Genomic DNA, 23,431 nt, shown 5'->3' on the forward strand with positions numbered 1-23,431 from the left:
GGTTGGGGGAAATTGAAGTAAAAAATGTTTTCCCCTTCTCACCCCTAATTTGTATAAATATGCAATTTAGGATTCGGATTCAGTTCGGTATTCAGCTGAATCTTTCGCAAAGGATTCAGGGGGTTTGGCCAAATCAAAAATAGTGTATTTGGTGCATCCCTATTATGTAGGCTGTGCTCCCAATGGGTGGATCAATGGAAAGGTGGCTGTTCAGCCTGCAATACTATTGACTAAATAAATACAGGACCGGCTGGTGTATGCCCGTCATTAGTTTGTGGAGGTCTCATTTATAATATCTCAGGCTGTCATATAAGGATTTGGTTATCAAGGGCAAAAAACAAAACAAAAAAAATAAATAAATTGCAAAAAATATCTATTGAATAAGTCTAATGCAAAATTTGTGATTTCATATGAAGCTTTTCCTGCTGATGCATTGCAGACAAAATTCCTGAGCTCTGTGCCCAGTTCTTTTCCTTGCGAGTGAAATCACATAAACAATCCTCTCCAAGGCAGCAGCTTCTCATAGCTCAGTGATGCCTTTACAGCCCCATCTGCATATTTATTTAACATTGTGACGGGGCAGCCTGATAACATCTTCTCATCAAGCCATTTGTAATGATGGGAGTGACAAGGAGCAAAGAAATAGACTTGTAACTTGGTTTTTATGTTTCCCTATTGGATTTTAACCTGGCACTAAACTGAAAGCTCAGTAATGCTTCAAATAAATAAATGAATGATTCTCATTTGCTACATTAGTATTTTACAGATCTCAGTAAACACTCCCAATCGTAAAAGAGTTTATATATTAATATAACAAAAGTATTTGCTAGGACTATATTGCATAGTGTTAAAGCTTGAGCTGTTTTGCCTATTATCGCACAAGAATCAATCTCATTGCCCAGAAAATGGAATTTAAGTTTTTGTTCTTCTTTAAATAAGAATAGTTAGCTGGCAGATAGCTCTTTAAACTATTTCCCAAAATGCTTTAGGAGGTCAGGGAGGATAAAATGATTGAAGACACAGTCGCATATTTTTTAGAGCTTTGTATAATATACAGGTATGTGATCTGTTATCTGGAAACCAGTTATCCAGAATGTGCCTCAATTTTATCCAAATAATCCAAATGTTCAAAAATTATTTATTTTTCTCTGTAATAATAAAACAGTACCCTGTACAGGTATGGGATCTGTTATCTGGAAACCTGTTATCCAGAAAGCACAGAATATGGGCACTCCATTTCCCATTTCATTCCAAATAGTTTGAATATTTAAAAATTATTTCCTTTTTCGCTATTTTAAATAGCCAGTACCTTGTATAGGTAATGAAGATAGGTATGAAGATCCAAATTATGGAAAGCTCAGTTATCCAGAAAACCCCAGGTTTCTGAGCATTCTGGATAACAGGTCCCATACCTGTATATAAATGTGGGAGCAGTTAGAGGGGCAGTTATTAGTGGAGGCACATTGTTTGCAGTTGAAGAAAAAGTAAAATGTGGCAAGTCTTCCTCCCATAAACATAATAAGACGGAGAGGTTTGGTACAAGTCATATTATTACACCAAATCCTTCACAGTAAATGCTTAATTTAAAATTGATGTTGCCCTAGAATGAACACAAAGTTGTGGGCAAAAAAATGTATTCATTAATGGTAACTTAATTAAAGAATGCTCCTTGCACTGCCACGTAGTTGGGCTGGGTGTCATTGCATCTGTCCTGCCCCTACTGATATAGTGCACCAGAGAACACTTGGGAATCCTGGAGCTACCCAAAATCTGGCACACTTTTCCTTTTTGTAAAAAAAAAAATATATAGAAAAAAACCTTTTTTTAAGATTCCATTCTGCAACAAGCCAGAGCAGTTGTTGGCAGAAATATCAAGTGAATTCAGGAACAATCGGTTGCTCCAACATGGATGGGTGCAAATTGCTAAATGTACCTTCAAGATTGGCAGTGAATGTCATAATTTTCTGTTCCAACAGGCTCCAGGCAATTACCATTCAAGTCAATGGAGAAGCGATTTGCTGCACACCAAGCTGGAAATCACTGGGACAGCAAAACAATGGGAATGCCGTTGCCTGAACATACAAGCAATTCTGATAACTTTTTGTAAGACTTTGTTCACATACACTTAAATGGACTTGCAATATCCAACAAAGTGTAGAATTTTGGTGTTAATTCATGCAAAACGCTGTTGTGTGCACCATAAATAGCACATCCAGAGCCTTTACATAAATGATGCTGCCAAAGAGAAAGCCCCTGTTAAACACTGCTGGTTTATACACTTGCATTCCATTTTATGCCAAATTTTAAAAGTATGGAAGCAGCGGAACCTTTGATGTAAATAGCACCTTCATGCTGCCTCTTTAAACTTCCCATTATTGTGCGGCCCATAGGATTGGATCACAAACGTCTTTTTTTTTTTTTTTTACCTTAGACTGATTTTATGATAGAAATAATATATGCATTAAGGCACAAAACTGACAGATTTATGAAACTTGATTAGGCTGAAATGTGAAACCATTATAAAAGTTTATAGGCTTTTGGTATTTTACACAGTAAATTCAACAGGCGGAAAGGGTTAAGACTATGTTATGAAATGCCATTCGGTTCTCCCAGTGCCTGGAATAAGCATTAGGGCTCAGCTTCAGAGGGAGCATTTTTTTCAAGAACATTAACTCTAAATAACAGTGGGAGGAGGAACAGGTTATGTAACAAGGATTTTTATTATATTAGAAAATATAGGGCTCATTTATAAAGATGGTGGTTTGTTTTACCCTTCACTGCAGCCCCTGTACAACTGTGGCACAAATGCACTTGTTGTTAATGGGGCGCTTGTCCACAGTTATAATTCCCCTTTAATGAATATGTTTGTGAAAAACATTTCTTTTAGAGTCAAATTGGGAGTAGAATCAGTAAACATTACTGGTATGCATGCCGGAGACCTCTAGTGAGACAAGGCAAAGAAATGTTTTTACTCAATGTTTTATTGAGTAAAAACATTTCTTTGCCTTGTCTCCTGAGTCACAGTGCCAGAGGAGATTTACTCAGCAGGGAAAGACATACATGAACATGTGCTGAAACTGGTCAATATAATAAATACACTTGGTTCATGGCAAATAAAGTGGTATATTCCATATTTCTTAACTTTGGGTCCCCAGATGTTGCCGCATTCTGCACTATATAATTAGGAGTAAATGAATGATGGGAGTTAAAGCCCAACTGGAGACACAAAGTAAAGAAACATTTCAAGGCATACTGACATATTTTTAAAACTTGGTATGTCATCCCAAGCACTTGATTTCCAAGAGATGGCACATTTACTGTATTTCCTAGACTGGCTGATTTTTTTTCTGCTACAGCCAACTGAAAGTCATTGCCTTCTTGCCTTTGCAGAGGGGAAAGTGAGCAGCACCAAAACTTTCAGTGACTCCAAAAGTATCACACAGGGGCTCACATGCACTACAGCAAGGGGAGCAGATGATCTGTTAGCATTAGCTAATATTAGCTTATATAACAGGTAAACTTAATTTTCTGCTTAAATATTTCGACGACCCCCAAGCTTAGCTGCTCAACAGCTGCTCAGAACCCACTGAGCATGTGCAAAAATCCAAGATCATTACTACTATAGAGATGCTGAACCTTTGTGCTGGTTCAATAAGTTCAGGATATAAAATATGGCATTTCTAGCCATATTCAGTTTTAGGATCTAGTTCTCCTTTAAAGAACTAAATAAGATCAGAGGAAAATGCACTCACGCGGGTGGACTATCGCCACAGAACTTCCCGATTCTTTTTGCATCATTGATTTCTCCACCGTTGAATACCGCCACGTAATCATATCGGCAATAATTGTCTCTCTCTACATCAAACTTTTCAAACTTCAGCTCTATGACCTTAAACGGAAAAATAACAGATTTCAGGGTATCTTGGTCATTAGATTTACTTTAGCCCAGTAACAAAGCAACATCAAATAAACACCATTTAGAAAAGGTAACAAAATGTATGTCCTCCACATATACTGTATATATATATAATTTGGAAAAGGCACAAATGTGTCAGGCGTACAATAAGGCACCTGATCAAAGTTTTCCATCCAGCCCGATCCAAGTCTTCACGCTGCACAGACACCCTAGGCAAGCCGGGCTGTTGCTGCGCCAGTTTAGCACTCCTGCGCGAATTGGTGCTCGCGTGCGCATGAGCGAACGTGCATTCGTGCACATCTGCAGGAGCGAAAACAGAAGTAGAAAGCGCAGAGTCGGGCAGAGAGGGGACCGAACTGGGGGTAGGCGACAGAGGAGGTACGTACCTGGAACCCCCCCAGCTTTGCGCCCTAGGCATGTGCCTACTCTGCCTACCCCTTGGCCCGGCCCTGCACGTACCAAATATAGTACGAAAATTTGTTTTGTACGATATTATCTGTGTGTCTATGGCCACCTTAAGTAGGGCAAAGTGATGTGTAAGGAGCAAGTTATCTGCTACTTCTTTAACTAGAAGCAGCTTTATTCTACCCTAATGCTTCTGATATGATCAGTAATAGAAATCTTAGCTCACCTGATGTTTGGGGGCAACAATGTGCCATGAACAGGTGACTCCTGCAGGGTAATCCCTTTCTGGCCAGTTGGGAGTTTGGAAAGACCCAGAAGGTTTATCCAGTCGTCCACCACAGTATTGATCTCCTGCAATTCCATATTAACATGAACCAAGCTGAGCAAGTGTCTATATTTCCAGAATCAAAAGCAACTAAACAATAGTAATATCATGAATGGGTTGGACAAAATGAGCCAATCTAAACAAGTGAGAAGGAGAATACATACCTCTCTCATTGGGTTCTGCAGCAGAAAACACTGCAATGAAACCATTTCCGGCGGTGTTGGCATCTGAAATCATTTGGACCAACATCTTGTTGCTGTTAGATACAAGAGCGCCGGGCCTAAAGGTGCCACAGAAGCGCCCAATGCGATGCACATTGGAATGCCCATTATATACATCTACAAAGTCGTAACGGCACAAGTTGTCGCTCTCCAAGTCAATGAAGCGAAATGACAAGACAACCACCTTGCCTTCTGGTACCTGCAAAAAACAGTTCTGTTATTGTACCTCTGATATTATTAAAACAAATATCATCATTTCCTGGGCCCAGCTGAACTAGAATGAATGATTTATATGAATAAAAACAAGACAAATTTTAATACAGGGATAAGAAACCTCCTTTTGCCATCTGTCTCAATTACTGCTTGTAATGCAATCACTTCTTGCATTTTATTTCTCTTTCTTTCTGCTTCTTTCTCTTCATGTGACTTCTCTTTTCTGTCTTGTGCTGTTTGGATATTATTATTGGCCAGCATAGCAAACTAAAATCTATTTTAAATATTAAGCACACACACATTTATTTCTCATAAGTTGTGTCCCTCCATCCAATGGGGCAGTAATGTTTTTCTAAGATAAGTCTTGTTGAATAATGTGACATTGTACAGTTTAGGTGATCATTTCCCTTTACTTGGCAACATTTCAGATTGTATATAAAGAAGCAGTTTGTGTGTGAACTAGTGGGAATTATGTTAGGGACAGTCATTTTGCCGCCCAGTCAAACAGCCGTGCCATGGCATTTAGTCACTCGGAAACCCCCAAGGACTGTTACTTAGAGAACATGGTCCTAATTTTACACAGCTTGAATGGATGTATTCAGAGTAAAGACCTTGCCAAAATGAAGCATATGCCATATATATCTACACTCTGTGCTATACCTGCATCTGTTTTAATAAAGGCTACACTTTATTGGGAAGTTGGGACTTCACCTATGAAGATGCCCAGATTGCCCACAATCTAATCTAGCCAGGGGGTACTGGGAGTTTCTAAGTGAAATGAATAGGATTGACACTTCACTCCTTTAAAACTGAACACATATGGAATCCACAGCCTGCATGGCTAATTAGCAATTAATTTACAATTTTAGATGCATGATACATGGCTGCACATAAATCAGTTCAGTCTGCAGCATGCAAAAGTAAGTGACAGGAGTTGTCAACCCTAGATATGAATCATACTGGGGGTCATTTATCAATACTGGGCAAATTTGCCCATGGGCAGTAACCCAAATTTCTGCATTCATTGTTTTACTTGCAGTTGGCTTTAAAAAGCTAATCACTGATAGGTTGCTATAGGTAACTGCCCATGGGCAAATTTTCCCAGTGTTGATAAATGAGCCCTACTGTGTTAGCAACGTTCTTTTGCCAACCCCCAGCCTCCGTCATTGCCATACATGCTAAACACTGGCTGCTCTCTTTTATTGTGGCCTAACTGCGTTTTATTGCTTTAAGAGTACATGAAATTGCTGTTATAATTGATGTATTGGGAATAAGTAAAATTCTGCTATTGAAAACACATTAGCTAATGTTTAGTGAAGCTGCAAGCATATTTGTGTTATTACACGAAAGTCTGGCAAGGGACTTTCATAACAAAACAGTAACAGCCCCACAATCAGCTAAAGTAAATCAGCAATAACAAAAACAAGTAACAGAAATTCACCCCAGGTCCATGGGATTACAGATATTAAGGGTTTGTTCACACGAGGAGATTCGGGGAGATTTTGTCGCCTGGCGACTAATCGCCTCGTCTTCTGAGCGACAGAGGCAACTTCAGGCGACTATGGAAAACAAATCGCCGCGTGTGCATTAGCGCAGGCGACTTTTCATTGTAGCCTATGGGAAAACACGCTGAGGCAGTTCGGGGAGTTTGTCGCTCAGAAGACAAGGCGATTAGTCGCCAGGCGACAAAATCTCCCTGAATCTCCTCGTGTGAACTAACCCTAAAGGACAAGGAAAGCCAACAAGGTGGTTGGGTTGTAATTTGTAACACATTGCCAGGTGAGTACAGTCACTTAGGGCAGAGACGCTCAGATTCGGGGATATTTAGTCACCCAGCGATAAATTGCCTCTTCTTCGGGGCCACTAATCTCCCCGAACTGCCTTCCCGTTGGCTAGAATGTAAATCACCGGTGGGATGGCACTCGGAGCTCTTCGTTTTCCAAAATCACCCGAAGCATCCTCGTGAGACAACTTCGGGCGACTTCGGAAAACAAAACCCATCGATTGCCATCCCGCCGGCGATTTACATTATAGCCGGCGGGAGACAGTTCGGGGAGATTAGTTGCCCCGAAGAAGAGGAGATTTGTTGCTGGGCAACTCTCCCTGAATCTGACCATGTGTCTCTGCCCTAAACCTTAAATCATGGGCAGGTGTGCAATATCTTTAAAAAACATGCATGTATTGGATGTAAATTAGAATCACATTCTAATTGACTATAATCTGGGCTTCTGGGAATATCTAGAAGAGCAAAGAGACATTCTTCCCAATTTTTAATGGTATGCTGAATTAGCACACAGTGGGGGTCATTTATCAGTGCTGGGCAAATTTGCCCATGGGCAGTAACCTATTGCAACCAATCAAAATGCTGCATTCATTGTTCTACTTACAGCTGGCTTTAAAAAGCTAATCACAATAAATGTGTATCTTTTCAAAGCATTTATTTTATTTTTTAAATGGTGCCAATGACCCCCACTTGAAAGCTGGACATAGTCAGATGAAAAAGGCAAATAATTAAAAACCTATAAAAAAATAAATAATGAAGACAAATTGAAAAATTGCCTAGAATTGGCCATTAACCTGGAATACAAAAATGTAGTTTCTTTGTAATAGTTTAGTAGTTTGCAAAGAATTATGCCTCAACATTCCCACAACCACAAAGGCTGGTGTTAATTCCCAATAAGGAAAACCGCAGAACTCAGTCTTACTTTTTGTTTTTGATCTCACTTTGGGTCTGTGACAGGTTAGCTGTTTTATAGGAAGAACCTTTATTTCCTTATTTTAGTTTAAATGGGTGAAGGGATGGGAGGAAGGGTGATGACTCAGTGAAACAAAAATGTCTGAACAGGGTTCAAGCAAAAACAGCATTTTATCAGTAGAAAGGAGAGAAAAGAATGTAACTTTGCTGGTAAATATGTTGCAAGCAAAGAAGAATCAATATTTATATTTGTACTTATTTGCTGTTCTATTATTTTTTTTAAACAATGGCTATGCATGTATGATACATCAGTGTTTCTCATATATCTGTAACTTTGTTATGAGAGCCTTCAGCATAAATTCAACCTCCATTAGGACTTCAACCAAAAAGTCTACTGCTCCATTGAAAAGGGTCAAATGTGTAAGGAGATTGCTGTCATTACCTTAGACGTTTTAGTATTAATGTATTAGTTGCTATATATGTACTCTGAGTATTGTAATTTGTGAAAAATGTTGTACTTTCCTTTAAATAAAAATTCTGGAACCCTGTGGCTCATCGTGCTGGGTCTCAGGCAGTGTGCCAGTATAGGGTACTGAATACTCCAGACAATCACATAAGGTGATAATATTTTTAATGAAGCTAACATTGTGTTAATTTAAGAGACACCTGTATAAATGTCATGTCCAAAAACGTTGGGTTGAGCACAAGAAGTTGTACTTGCAGTTCAAAGGGTTGTTCGCCTTTGAATTAACTTTTGGTATGATGTAGAGTGTGATTCGCAATGGGTTTCATTATTTATTAGTAGGGACCTATAGGAATAACAGGTTCTTATAGAGTTAAATCCCTACTTTCCTTATCTCTTTTGTTATTGGGCATAAGCCTCTGTAGCATTTCATTTATTACACCAACAGGTATTGGTCAAGAGTGTAGTGACCCCTCCCTGCCACACTTCCATATAATGTGTGTAAGGGGGGAGGGACTTCCTCTTTGGCTCCTGGTGTCCTTGCAACTAGGTGTTCACATTGAGCCTGGGATCACGAAGGCCCAGTAAAGCCACCGCCCCAAAGGGACCTGTACCTTTGGAGACTGAGTCGGGGACCAGGAAACCCCCATAAACGAGGTCAGCTATCACAGGGCAGCTCTTTTTATAGACTCTCTAGGAGAGTGAGATACTCAGCATATACTGTATAGCAAGAGCAGTTGTTGCTCCATTGAGGATCAAGTAGCAGGGAGTAGCTTTCCACAAGGCTTCCCTGTATGCCTTTAGTGAAGGGACCACAGTGGATAGGGTGTTAGGCTAGACTTCTTCTCCCTAACCACTCGACTGGAGGGGATCCAGACCACTTAAATGTGTATTGCCTGGGAATTGATGCACAATTCTAAAGGTTTACACATGTATATATCCAATTGCTGCCAATATATTGCACATTTCATGTTTACGCCTTTTTGTGATATGAACTAGCTGGAGCCACGTCATCTCGTCTCACTGTGTATTCGTATACTGCTGAGATGACAATAACGTTTACTTTGACTTTGACTGACTTTGACCCTTGACTACTGTGCCTTATGGAAGTGACAGCCTTTATTTAGCGAAGGCCCTGATCCTGATGTGTGAGTCCAATGTAACCCATGCTCATACCAATAGCTGGACACTTTAACTATCTGTGGTCTGGATAGCCCAGATTAGCGTTACATATTTTTTGTGGTATTTTGGTTATTTAGCTTTTTATTCAGCAGCTCTCCAGTTTGCAATTTCAGCAATTTGGTTGCATACGGTCCAGATTCCCCTAGCATCCATACATTGATTTGAATAAGAGACTGTAACATGAATAGGAGGCCTAAATAGAAAGAGGGGTAATTAAAAGTAGCAATAACAATAAATGAGTAGCCTTATAGAGCATTTGTTTTTAGATGGGGTCAGTGACCCCTATTTGAAAGCTGAGGAAGCGTGGTGCACCACAGGAAACACCTAGAAGAATTAATGTTGTGGACTCGGACTGAACATTTGTTCAATGCTGTATACCTGGTCAGGGTCTCTTTTATTAACAATTAAAAAGCTATATTTGGCATTCCTATCTTTGTTTACCCAAGGTTGTGAAGATTGCATTAAAGGAACAGTTCAGTGTGAAAATAAAAACTGTGTAAATAGATAGCCTGTGCAAAATAAAAAATGTTTCTAATATAGTTAGTCAGCCAAAAATGTAATGTATAAGGCTGGAGTGACTGGAAAGTAGCCAGAACACAACTTCCTGCTTTTCAGCTCTATAACTCTGAGCTTGTCAGCGACTTGAAGGGGAGCCACATGGGACATATCTGTTCAGTGAGTTTGCAATTGATCCTTAGCATTCTGCTCAGATTCAAAAGCAACAGATATGACCCATGTGGCCCCCCCTCAAGTCTCTGATTGGTTACTGCCTGTTAACCAGGGTAAACAGTCAGTGTAAACCAAGAGAGCTGAAAAGCAGGAAGTAGTGTTCTGGCTATTATGTTAGACACCCAGTCACTCCAGCCTTTATACATTACATTTTTGCCTAACTAACTATATCAGAAACATTTTTTATTTTGCACAGCCTATCTATTTACCCAGTTTTTATTTTTACACTGAACAATTCCTTTAACTGTTTTTGGCTTATATACATATTAAATCTGGTGAGTAGGTTTTTTCTCCACTGATACGGTGGATGTGTTTTTGCAATTTTTACTGAGCACATACCTACAGTATCTGGATATTCTGCACCAGGAGTTTTCCTTGCAATACCAGAATGCTTTCAAGCCTATATTTTTCTAGAGACCTAGGGGCCCATTTACTTAGTTCGAGTGAAGGAATAGAATAAAAAAAACTTCGAATTTCAAATGGTTTTTTTGCCTACTTCGACCATCGAATTGGCTACTTCGACCTTCGACTACGACTTTGAATCGAACGATTCGAACTAAAAATCGTTTGAATATTCGACCATTCGATAGTCGAAGTACTGTCTCTTTAAGAAAAATTTCAACCCCTACTTTGCCACCTAAATCCTACCAAGGTGCAATGTTAGCCTATGGGGAAGGTCCCCATAGGCTTCCTGGGAATTTTTAGGTTGAAGAAAAATCGTTCGATCGATGGATTAAAATCCTTCGAATCAAACGATTCGAAGGACTTAATCGTTCCATCGAATGATATTCGAAGTTGAAGGATTTACATTCGGCAGTTGAATATCGAGAGTTAATTAACCCTCGATATTCGACCCTATGTAAATCTGCCCCTTACTGTACATTGTTCAGGGTATAGTTTTCCTTTACATAAAAGAGTCATAAAGCTCAATAACAAAGCTTGGCAAATATTTGTTTTTAAAGACATACTTTCCAATTACCTTATCTATGTTGGACAGGATTCCTCTATTACAGAGAATACATTAGTATCTCTTTAAAACCAGTTGTATTCTAGTATTATTTTGATATAGCTTATTCTGTGCAAAGCATGCCCACGTATTTGCATTTATACAATATGATATATGAGGAGCTGCGCTATCGCATCCTAAAGCAGTGCTTTATGACCACAAGGGGTTTTTTTGTTATTGCAGACAAAAGGCAAGCAAGCAATATGGCAGCTCTCACACAAATATAATGAACAGGAAAGTTTTCTGAATGAAATAAATTGTCCTTTTGTTTTAATGGAAAACTAATGGAAGGCACAACTCTTCATATAAACATATTCTATTTGGACAGGAAGATAAACCTTGGCAGCTGATTGGCAGCTTGGCTGAATGATAGGAACAGAAACCAAGCTCTCTAATACCCAGCGCTGAAATGGCTTAATTAATTCCAGTCATTTTCGTTACTTATTTATTGCCAGCAATGACGGTTACTTTTGCTGTTGAATATCTTAGTGGCTAGGAGAGATTCTAAATACAAAGCAGATTGTCATAGGAACTGAAGGCAGTTTTGCCTACTTGCGGACCCCCTGAGAGTAGAAGCATTCTTTTATCACAAACCTGGATCTGTCTGGAATGTTCTAGCAGTCAAAAACAAGTTTTAAAAAGCTCTTTGAAATCATCTTTGTGATGTTAAAGAAAGTGGATGTTTATTGCAGGTATGCAGCATGGACACACATATGTTGCTATTAGAACTCATCACACATTCATTGGCTTCAAACTAGACTATACAGATGGAAACAGGAGATGTGATGCAATTGAATGCCCACTCTTTTGAGATGTGTCTTTACCTGGGGGTGAAGATTAAAAACCTTGCTTTATTGGGCTTCAAATCTGACATATTATGTCTAAGAACAGGGTTGCCACATAGTTGTTGCCAATACATAAAACAACAACTGGTATTATCAAGCAAAAAATGTACTAATGAAAAGCACAAACCTTCTTTTACCTTAATGACCCATTTCTATTTCCACGTCTCTGTCCCATAAACCACAGATGAAGGAGACTTAGTTCTCATAGGCAATTGATCCAGTAAGGAATGACTAGACCTACCGTTATTTTCCACGTACATTTGCTGTTTGGAGGGTAAACTCCAGGGAATCCCTCACTTCCTAGCACCCCAGTATCACCCGTCAGATTTCCCCCGCATGTGAAAGTCTGCCTAGAACAAGAGAAAGCAGATTTATGGCAACTCACAGACAAGGGCCTCACTTGTATTTTACATATTTTGCACTCACATGTCACTGCATTACCAAGTGCTCTGAATTCTTCTAGGCTCCTTCTACATAACGGATGGTTTTAAAATACAATCTCCCCTATTTGAATGATTGCACTGTATCATTAATAATAGATTATTATCATGTGTTTATGTTTGTATCGTTTTTATAGTCTGGAATTCAGCCATTTAGCCTACTGGCCATTCCTTCCTTCAAACATGGATAAACAGATAGATGGAAAGAGAGAAAGAGAGATATGTAAATACATAGATATATAAAATAGATGGGAAATATGTAGGCAGATAGATAGATAGATAGATAGATAGATAGATAGATAGATAACAGATAGATAGATATAAATATAGATAGATAATAGATAGATAGATAGATAGATAGATAGATAGATAGATAGATAGATAGATAGATAGATAGATAGATAGATAATAGATAGATTGATAGATGATAGATAGATAGATAGATAGATAGATAATAAACAGATAGACAGACAGATAGATAGATAGATAGATAGATAGATAGATAGATAGATAGATAGATAACAGATAGATAGATATAAATATAGATAGATAATAGATAGATAGATAGATAGATAGATAGATAGAGAGATGATAGATAGATAGATAGATAGATAGATAGATAGAGAGATGATAGATAGATAGATAGATAGATAGATAGATAGATAGATAGATATATAGATGACAGACAGATAGATAGATAGACGATAGACAGTCAGACAAATAGATGATAGATAGATGATAGATAGATGATAGATAGATAGATAGATAGATAGATAGATAGATAGGTAACGTTTCAGTAACTTTTTCTACTCTCTATATATTGGGAAACTTTTTGCAGGGAATGGGTCACATATAGAAAAAACAACAAAACTAGCAGATGTGTGCCCAACTTTAACAAGCACATGCTGGGCCTGGGTCTATGTGGGCCAAAACAAAGTGTAACGACCTTAGGCAAGTCTCCTACCTGCAAGCAAAGAGAAAAGTACACCCTGACCTTCAGGTAGTAAATGACCCCTACATACTTCTATTAATCATTAACTTCTGCTTATACAACAATCTCCTAAAGGTTCACAAACCATGGGGATAATCCCCCAAGTAAGAGAAAGACAATATATGGAGCGACCCATTTATATGGCCAGTCATGGACAATTGCTCATATTTCCAAGTGGGCACCCATAGGCCAACCACATAAACCCTGCCCCAATGCTTCCTCCAACAGCGTTCTCTCCATAATTTGTTTGTTCCTGCTAACACACTGAACACACGGGCTGGCCACTCAGGAGGTTCAAACAAATGTCAAATCCAAGTCTAGTTGGAGACTTCTGGAAATATTTAAAATCTGTGACACTGTCATAAACGTAGGTGCTCAAAATATATGATATATATATATAGTGCACATAACAGGACTTTCATTATTGAAAAATCTCTCTCTGGCTTCTGACAATATCCCAGACTCTCTTCAATGTCAGGACAGTAACTTAGTCTTTATGATTATAACTTTGGAATTAAAGGGAAAATATATATTTTTTTCTTTAAAGGGAAAAGGAAAAATATTTTTTGCCTAATAAAAGAAAACACAATTCTAGGCAACTTTGTAATTTATTTAAGTTATGTGTATATGTATTGCTATTGAAAGCAGTGTTTGTCCCTGTCTATTCTCTGCCCTGGTGGTTCAGACTGTTGATACAATGTAAGACAAGGCAGCTGATAAATAGACCTGACTTTGCTGGGGAACTAAGACTTTTGCAACATTGTTTACAAAGTAACAACCAGGAGTTAAGCAATTGCTGCTTTCAATAGCAAATGTTTTCACAAATAACTTGAAAAGTACTCACAATTTTTAATAAATGTATATGGGAAAGTTGCTTATAATTATGTTTTCTTTTATTAGGCAAATTTTTATTTAGGAGTTGACTTGCCCATTAATTCAGCATTTGTCTTGTCAAGTCAGTTAGTTACACAATACAACCAGACCATTTAATCAGTAAACATACACAGGCACTTAAAACATCCATTTGTGTTCATGCTAAAGCATCAATTAGCTCAGCACAGACAAATGTTTCTGCAACATAAAAACGGCTACGGCCTAAACACCCATTTGTAATAAAAGGCAGTAAGTTTGACCACTGGCAATAACCCATAGCAACCAATAAGATGTTTGCTTATAAACATTTAACCAGTCATTTCTACCTTCTGATCGGTTGCTATGGGTTACTGCTCCGTGTCCTGGGCAAACTTAGGGGGTTATTTACTAAACTCCGAATGCAAAAATCACGAAAAATTTGTGATTTTATTTTATAAAATATGACTTTAAAAAAAATTTAAATTTTTTCAGGATTTATTAAACCCTGAGGATGGAAAAGTCCAAATCTGAAAATCCGGCATCTCGGACCTGTTGAGGTTGCTGCATATAAGTCAATGGAAGAAGTCCCAATGATTTTTTGATGTGCGCTGGGTTCTCATGCAATACCCAGAAGTTTTGGGAGTTTTCGGGTGAAAATTCCGAAAAAATCATTAAAAATAGGATGAGAATCCGAAAAAATTGTAAAAATCTGATTTTTTCCCCACAAATTTCGGGAATATGTAATAATAACTTCGTTTGTAGCATAACATATTGTGATAAATTCGGACTTTGATAAATAACCCCCTAAGGGGGGTTATTTACCAACCCCCGATTGCAAAAATCACGAAAAATTATTTTATACAATCGGACTTTTAAAAAAATCACAAATTTTTCGGAATTTATTAAACCCAGAGGATGGAAAAGTCTGAATCTGAAAATCCAGCATCTCAGACCTGTCGAGGTTGCATATAAGTCAATGGGAGAAGTCCCTGTGCGCTGGGTTTTTGGCAATACCCCAAAGATTTCGGAGTTTTTGGGCAAAATTCTGAGTTTTCGGGTGAAAAATCTGTAAAAATCATGAAAATAAGATGAAAGATCTGAAGACATTGTGAAAATCTGATTTTTCATGATTTTTTCAGATTTTTTTCTCGCAAAAAAAAGTTTCGGGAAAGTGTATCAATAAATAAGCTTAAAAAAACCCGTACGGATTTGGTCAGAGTTTTTTTCAGAAAATATTGAGATAAATTCGGACTTTGATAAATAACCCCCTTAGTGTTTTTTTATTATATAAACCCCACAATGTTTTCCCAGATGCAGTAACCCCTAATAAACATGGAGACAGTGGCATATACTAAGGGCAGTGGCCAATGGGGAGATTTGCCACCCGTGATTATTTATGAGCAACTGCAGGCGACAAATTTCCCTAAAATGCCTCTCCATTTGAAATATTTGGAATCGCTGGTGGTATGACCAACATATTGCTAAATTGCCTCTGGAGGAAAGTTTGGGCGATCTCCCATCAGCCACTGCCCTAAAGGAATGTTTGGCTAGAAGAGGGGTAGGGAAGGGGAGAATAATTCATTAAAAGCAGAGAAAGCTTGTGCAGTTTTTTTAAAGAGTAAATTAATGAGTGCAGTGAAAATCCAGTGATCCAGTTACTATAGGATTGAGAGGGGTATCTGAGCTTAGACATTATTAATAGATATGTTAAAGTTTACCAGAATAATGCATGGGATGTCAGAGGAGAAGAAAAATTTGAAGCTGCAAAGATGTTTAAAATATTTTAAGGGTGGTTCATAAGTTCAGTATGTGCAAAATGATACAGGAGAAAAGAGCCAAATGGAGTGATTCTCAAATAAAAAAAATGCAGAGATGGTTCAGATAGAGAGAACTCAAAATGTGCAGCAGTTAGAGAGAAGGAATTCAATTTCACCCCTAACCTCCTCCAGTCCTGGTAGTGTGAATACGGATTTCCTTAATGTAGATATTTAGTTAGGTTAATGCAGCCATGACAAAACTGGAATGAAGTAAAGGCCAGTGTTTGGGGAGATGTCTCCAGTTGCCAGTAATAGGAAGGAGAAGAATGCTGAATGAGAGTAGAAGTTGTAGGTTCTCAGTTCACTCATGTTATTTCCAACAGAGAAGCCAGAGTTGCAGGGATCAGAATTTACTTCTAGCCCTTTTCAATGTTTGAAACAGAACATGGTACTTAAAGCACTTAAGCAATGGGTGTGGAATACACCCTATGTATTATTTAAGAGTTAGTTTAGTTAGCTATGCCATGATTACTTATTTTGTCAGACTTCTCTTTTCTGTGGTATAATTACATTTGACTAGAGAGGAGCTGATTCAATTCCAATACTTAAAAAAGTTTGTGGTCTCAGCTAGCAATTATAGGACTGTAAGTTTTACGTCTGTAATGGTGAAGTTATTTGGAGTTCTGCCAAAAGATCACATTTAACATTATGTTCTGGAGAACAGCATTATAAGAAGTAATCAGCTTGGTTTTATGAAGAATAGATCAGGTCTGTAACTTGCTATTTTTATGATGTTAGAGGTAGAGTGGTGTCTTGCCAAAGCTTTCCACATACATGTTTGCCGTCGAAAGTAATGTATTTTGGTCTTCATGGTGATATTTGTAAATTTATAGGGAACTGGCTGAAGGAAGCCTTAGGTTACCTTTATAGGGACCAATTGGGGGCTACTATTTGTTACAGACAGAACCCAGCAATGGTGAAAGTCTCCATTAGTACACAGTGGTTCATTCTCTAGTTGTACTAGGGCTCTAACTTCATAGTTCTGCATTGGATCCACTTTCTTTAAGCTGTTCATTAATGACTTACAGGAAAGAATTGAAAGCAATGTATCTGGCTTGCAGCTATTATTATGAATAATGGAATCCATTAAGAACGCATTAGTCTTGTAGGGGGCCTAAACAAACTGGCAATCGAGCATGCTAAGTGTCAGATGTGATTCAGTGTTAACAAATGTAAAGTTATGGACTTGGAATGTAAACATGCAGGCTACTTATAAGCTTAAAAGCACAATTATAGGCAAATCCTTGATGGAGAAGGACTTAGAAGTACTCGTTGATAAAAAAAACTCACTAGGAACAGGTGATTTTAAGTCTTTTAAGAACAGGATGAGGGATACTGTGAAGTGAAAGAGGCCATCTTTAGGCATTAGGAGGAAGGCAGGTCAACAATAAAGTTTATGGCCAAATAACAGTTTAAAGGTGAGACATAGTGATTAGGGATGAACGAATTTTGTATGGCGGTGAACGTAAAAAAAATTTGCACGAACATTTTTTTGACACCCATAGAATTTAATGGGCGTTGGCGACATTTCGCCGGCGGCTAATTTTTGGCGAAACTAAACGGGTCAAATTTGCCCATCCCTAATAGTGATTGATTTTGTTGCTCCAACACAGTCAACGTTTCTTCAGGCCCCTTTCGTAAAATACTAATGTAGCAGTCATTCAGCCATAGTTCCAATTATACAGAGGGCAACAGATAAGTGTTCGCCAAAATCTCACCTAAACTATCTTCTATTAGGCTTTCAAGGGTATCTAGGAGACATAATAGTAATTATCCCCAGATTTCAACTTAATTGGGGAGAGGGGGTTGCGCCTGCCCAAAAGTTTGATAACCAATGGTGGCACAGAACAGGTTAGGTATTTAATAGGCTACGTGGAGAGGAGTCTTGGTTTTGTGTCCAGGACAATGGGTGATAATAAGGTTGAACCAGGAAACCAAGAATGTCCATTTGGCATGCTATTGATTAAATGTTTTAGCCAAGGCTTCTTCAGCCAGTGGAAAGATGATCTAACCCACTTATATCACATCAGTGAAATGAGTAACCGACAAGTCAAACTGGAAACTGATTTATGAACCACCTGGCAGCTCATGGATCCCATCTGTAGCATTGTTGGATCTGGGACTTGTAACTTACACAAGAGTACAAGGCTGGATTTCAGACTAACTGGATTTGGACTCTTTGACTGCTCAGATGGAAGATTACTTTGCCAAATGTGTGGAGAAAGAATATGCAACATTAAAGGGGAACTCCACAAAAAGATTTTTGAAAATAATTTCAAGCAACTTTGCAATATACATCAGTTAAAAAATAGGCAGACTTTTCATGATTTTAATGGATTTTGACAGTTCCCAAGCCTAGCCCCCTGCTCTCCTACTGATCTGTCTGACTACTTTGCTAAACTGGCTGACTACTGTTACTTTGTATCAACAGCCATCTGTCCTCAGCCTGCATCCTCCAAACCCCACAATTCGATGCACACATGATTTCAATAAGGAACGTAACATCACTGCAATGCATTGTGGGTTATGTAGTTCCTGCATGCTGTCTGTAAGCTGTGGAGAAGTTGTTACAATTTGTAACATCAGTGTTTAGTCCCTCCTTCCCTGCCAGGATTTCAAATGATGCAGAAAGAGAAGAACTGTTAAACAGCTGGATTTCAGCATAGAAAATTGCATTTTTTTATACTTTTTGAAGAAACAGTAACTGTGATGGATATATTAAGGCCTTCCTTTTGTGTTATGTGGAAGCCAGAGTTCCCCTTCAATCATACTCCCCATAGCAGTACATGTCAGACAGCCTTCTATAAGGAATGGTGAACTAAGAATTAAGAAGTTTCATAAACAATAAACATCAAAAGGATTTAATTTATGTCACAAAAGAATGGAATGTTTAGTAAATAAGAACACGACTGCAGGGAAAATGTTATAATTATAAATATACATTCCTGATGTGGCAATTTACTTCCCTAAGGGCATGGCCAAGAGGTCAGAAGCGAAGGGACCTTCTTAACCCCCTTCACGTGTTTGTCATGTGCTGCTGTATGTGTTGAACAAAATAATGGAAAGAAGACACGGGAAAGTATGTAAAACAAAATTACAAAGACAGCTACATGTGTGAGTCTTAATAGGTTAATAGTCAGGCAGCAGTAAATGTGAGTTCTGACAATCAGCAATCTGATGTCTGAGTTTTTCAAAGCAACAAGAGTTGTAAAGGTGCCAAACAGTCAGTGCCAAACTGCAGCCGCATCTGTCACAAAAACAGCAAAATAATTTAATGTGTCAAGGGAAAGAGGCTTGAAAATCATGGTGACATATGCCGTGTACAAACTGCACTGACAGGAACAGAAGCTCACGGAAAGGAATAGATGGACAGTTTACAGAACTGTTGCTTAACGTCCCTCCCCAAAAATGCTCTTTAAATAGCACACAATAAAAATCATTACCTCTGTAACCCAGTTACAGCCCCGGAAAAAAGGAATACGTTTGATGCGTCATCTTTTAGCCTTTTACTACAACCAGATTTGTTTAGGCTTGGCTAAAGAATGCCTTCAGTGTTGCCAACTGGATCCATAGTGGTCAGGGCTGGATTTACATAGTGGGCGCCCCTAGGCCCACTGCTGTTCGTTGCCCCTGCCCCCTCCTCTTTATTTGTGCAAATTTTCATCATCGGGACCGGAGCAATGGGGATTGGCGCATGGGAAATTTAAAAAATTATTGTATCTCCAGCACATCCCCAGTATTTTTGAACCATTGTGGGTGTGGTTGGGCAGCATGCCGCCCCCTAAAATCCTGCCGCCCTAGGCCCGGGCCTTGGTGGCCTTTCCTGGCCTGATAGTGGTATGAACAGCCATCTTAGTGGAGTCATAAATTCAGATGATTGCTCTTTAAAATCATATAAATATGCTCTCAAAATGCCATAGAATTGAATCAATGCCTCTGTTATCCAGTTACAGTTCCAACAAAATTGTCTGTCACAGACTCCCTAAAGCAGGAATTCATGGAAACAGGCCAATCCACATATATTGCCTGGACCTGTGCCTTCAATTTGGCAGCTAGATGCCAAACAATATGGATAGCCATCTTGTTGGTCACCTTTAAATTAACTTTTAGTATGATGTATCGAGGGCTATTTGGAGACAATTTGCAATTGGTTTTCATTTTATTATTTGTGGTTTTTGAGTTATTTCGCTTTTTATTCTGCACCTCTCCAGCTTGCAATATCTGGTTGCTATAGTCACAATTACCATAGCAATCATGCATTGATTTGAATAAGAGACTGCAATATGAATAGGAGAGTAGAAAGAATAGAAAGAGAAGAGAAAGAATAATAAAAAGTAGCAATAACAATTAATGTGTAGCCTTAGAGAGCATTTGTTTTTAGATGGGGTGTTTTTAGATGGGAGTGATCCCTATTTGAGAGCTGGAAAGATTTAGAAGATAATAATTTAAAAGCTATAGAATTGAAAAAATGACAGACAATTGCTTAGAATTAGTCATTCTATAACTATATACTAAAAATGAATGTAAAGATGAACCACCTTTTTAAGTCTGATGATTGATCTGCAAAACTCGTATAACAGCTACAGGATATGATCATGTTTTGAAAAACCAGAAGCCCCTATAATGCAAGCACTATTGCTTCCTATATTTCAAGAAAATAATGCCTAACAAAACAAAGTCCAAGGTTTCATGAACATCAAGATACAGACAAACACCTCCCATGGCCACACTAACCACCAAATCGAAATATCATTACATCTTTATGGGAAGTTTGTGTAAAGCAGATTTCCACCAGCTTCATCCTTCAAAAAACTAGAGGTATTTTCTTGGAGAATAGTTTAAAGAGTTCAGGACTTTTGTACAACATTCCAAGAAGGCAAAATAGAAGGACGTGGTGAGTGAATGCAAGCTCATTGGGCTCTATGGTCTTGGGTTACCATCACATCACCCATATATATATACACCTAAAGGCGCCTGAAGTCACACACACTTGTCAACTATGCGACTTATTTGTAATGCAAATAAACTGATCTACATCCTATGACTCACAAGTCAGATACAGTATGTGGATCAACAAGTTTATTTGTACCAAAGTACTGATTTTGGGAACTGGTTACCTAAATGTTCCAAATGTTATAGTCGTTTATTTTATGTGGATTTATCTGTCAAGGGTTTATTATTGGCTCACTCATATCTCACACTGATAACCTTATTATGTATTACCTGTACCTTTTCTACATTGTGTATTTGAGGCAACAATAACAGCCAGTCCGGTATGTTTACATTTGGTTATAGTGATGGAACTGCCTAATGGATTAACTTTTGCCTTATTTCTAACAAGCAACATTTATGTTTTTCCTATTTCCCTGCAGGATCCTTATTTCTTCTGCCCTTGTGAAGGTATGTTCTCTGGTTCATAACACATCATGGGTAATCCCTGATTTCCAATTGTTACCATGCTATCATATCCATACAAATTACTACAACTAGCATGGCTCAAAATGAGCTTGAGAATGAATGCACTTCATTTAAGGGTTCATTTAAAGATCATCCCATATACTAACCTGTTAATCAGTCAGTGACTTGAAGGGGGGCCACATGGGACATGACTGTTAGTTTGCTTTTCATCCTCACCTAAATGCTCAGAATCATCAGCAAACTAACTGAATAGTTATGTCGCATGGGGCCCTCCTTCAAGTCACTGACCAAAGGTGGCCATACACGGATAGATCCGCTCGTTTGGCGATGTCGCCAAACGAGCGGATCTCCCTCCGATATGCCCACCTTGAGGTGGGCAATATCGGGCTGATCCGATCGTGGGCCCTAGGGCCCAACGATCGGATCCTAGCGTTCACCAAACGGGCGGTCGGATCGCGGGACCGCATCAACGAACAGATGCGGCCTCGATCCGACGGGATTTTTAATCCCATCCGATCGAGATCTGGCCGACTTTCGGCCAGATTTCGATCGGGGAAGCCCGTCGGGGGCCCCCATACACGGGCCAATAAGCTGCCGACTCGGTCTGTCGGCAGCTTTTATCGGCCCGTGTATGGCCACCTTAAGAGGTTAGAGAGCTGCAAAGAAGTAAGCAGTGTTCTGGCATCCATTCACTCCAACCTTGCAGCAGAGCAATTCTGCTCAATTTGGCAACAGATGAGGAAGACCCAACTGTGATTATTTGACTGACTGATAAACAAGCTGCTTGCAATTGCATCACTATGCCAAGAAGAGAGTAAAAGCATCCTTAGTTCAGTCTTTGATCTCATATATCGCATATCTCTACACATATATATATATCATATAACTATCATTCATCTATCACCATCTATCATCCATCTATCGTCCATCTATCACACATCTATATATCTAGATATCTATCATCTGTCTATCTGGTCATTGTTTAGTTGGATTTACTGCTGCTGATTTACTGATCAGTGGAGGGTCCACACATGAACCAGTGATCATACAGTCTGTGCTTCTATGAACAACATGGAAGACATATAGCATTGTCACCAAATTTGCCTCCTTCACCCCCTGTTACGATTCCAGGTCCCATCTAAAGAGGCCAGCACCACATTAAATGCTATACCACAAAGGGTTTTTGATCACCATGTGCTTACAGAGATGACCACTGTCTGCCATATACAGAACGTATCTCATGTTTGTAAATCTGTTATAGCATTGCTGTTCAACCTTGCAGCTATTTGTACCATTAGCCTACATATCAATTTACAAAAGCCAGTAGATTTTCTATAAGTAAGAGTTTGGATAACTAAAGGTAAAGTATAACCATGGAAAAGATCAAACCAAGTTGGAACAGTAATAGCCCACTACTAAGAAAACAAAATAAAACTACATCTAAAATAATTCTGTGAGCATTTGGAGAGGATATACTGTATGTTCCTTGAATGCCCCATTGCTACTCCACACTAACACGAAAAGCCAAAATCTGACTAATACAGCATGCTGGTGCAAAGGAAAGAATTAGATACAGGCACATGAATCCAGCAATGTGTCCTTCTACGCAAGCAAATTAGTCACATCTTTCCCATCCGCTGGGCATTATGTGCACAAATTAACCCATTACCCTGTATTATATAAGAGCACATTCCAAAACATGCAAAACGTAGAACAATACCAATTATACGCTAGATCACCCCCTACAGCAAAATTACTTTTTCACCAATACCCATAACACTTTACACGAAATTTACCTCTTACAAGAAGAAATGTTGGGAGTTAGGTTACAGTAAATGCCACAAGAAATGTGCTGCATAATAAATGGAGGTCTATGAATGAATACAGCTGGTTGCACGTGAGATTCTGCAGCA

The 23,431-nt window shown here is 38.7% G+C and overlaps 1 protein-coding gene across 1 annotated transcript in view; it reads right to left on the bottom strand.

The window, feature by feature from the left end:
• pcolce2.L (procollagen C-endopeptidase enhancer 2 L homeolog) overlaps nucleotides 1–23,431 on the bottom strand; it is a 41,643-nt gene that overhangs the window by 17,124 nt on the left and 1,088 nt on the right. Inside the window, exons 2-5 of the mRNA XM_018263818.2 lie at nucleotides 12,242–12,350; nucleotides 4,811–5,066; nucleotides 4,548–4,672; nucleotides 3,753–3,889 (exon numbers count right to left, since the gene is read on the bottom strand). Of these exons, the coding sequence (XP_018119307.1) occupies nucleotides 3,753–3,889; nucleotides 4,548–4,672; nucleotides 4,811–5,066; nucleotides 12,242–12,350 (627 nt within the window). The remainder of the gene's footprint in view (nucleotides 1–3,752; nucleotides 3,890–4,547; nucleotides 4,673–4,810; nucleotides 5,067–12,241; nucleotides 12,351–23,431) is intronic.

Source organism: Xenopus laevis, chromosome 5L (genome assembly GCF_017654675.1).
Source record: "Xenopus laevis strain J_2021 chromosome 5L, Xenopus_laevis_v10.1, whole genome shotgun sequence".
In the NCBI taxonomy this organism is placed as follows: domain Eukaryota; kingdom Metazoa; phylum Chordata; class Amphibia; order Anura; family Pipidae; genus Xenopus; species Xenopus laevis.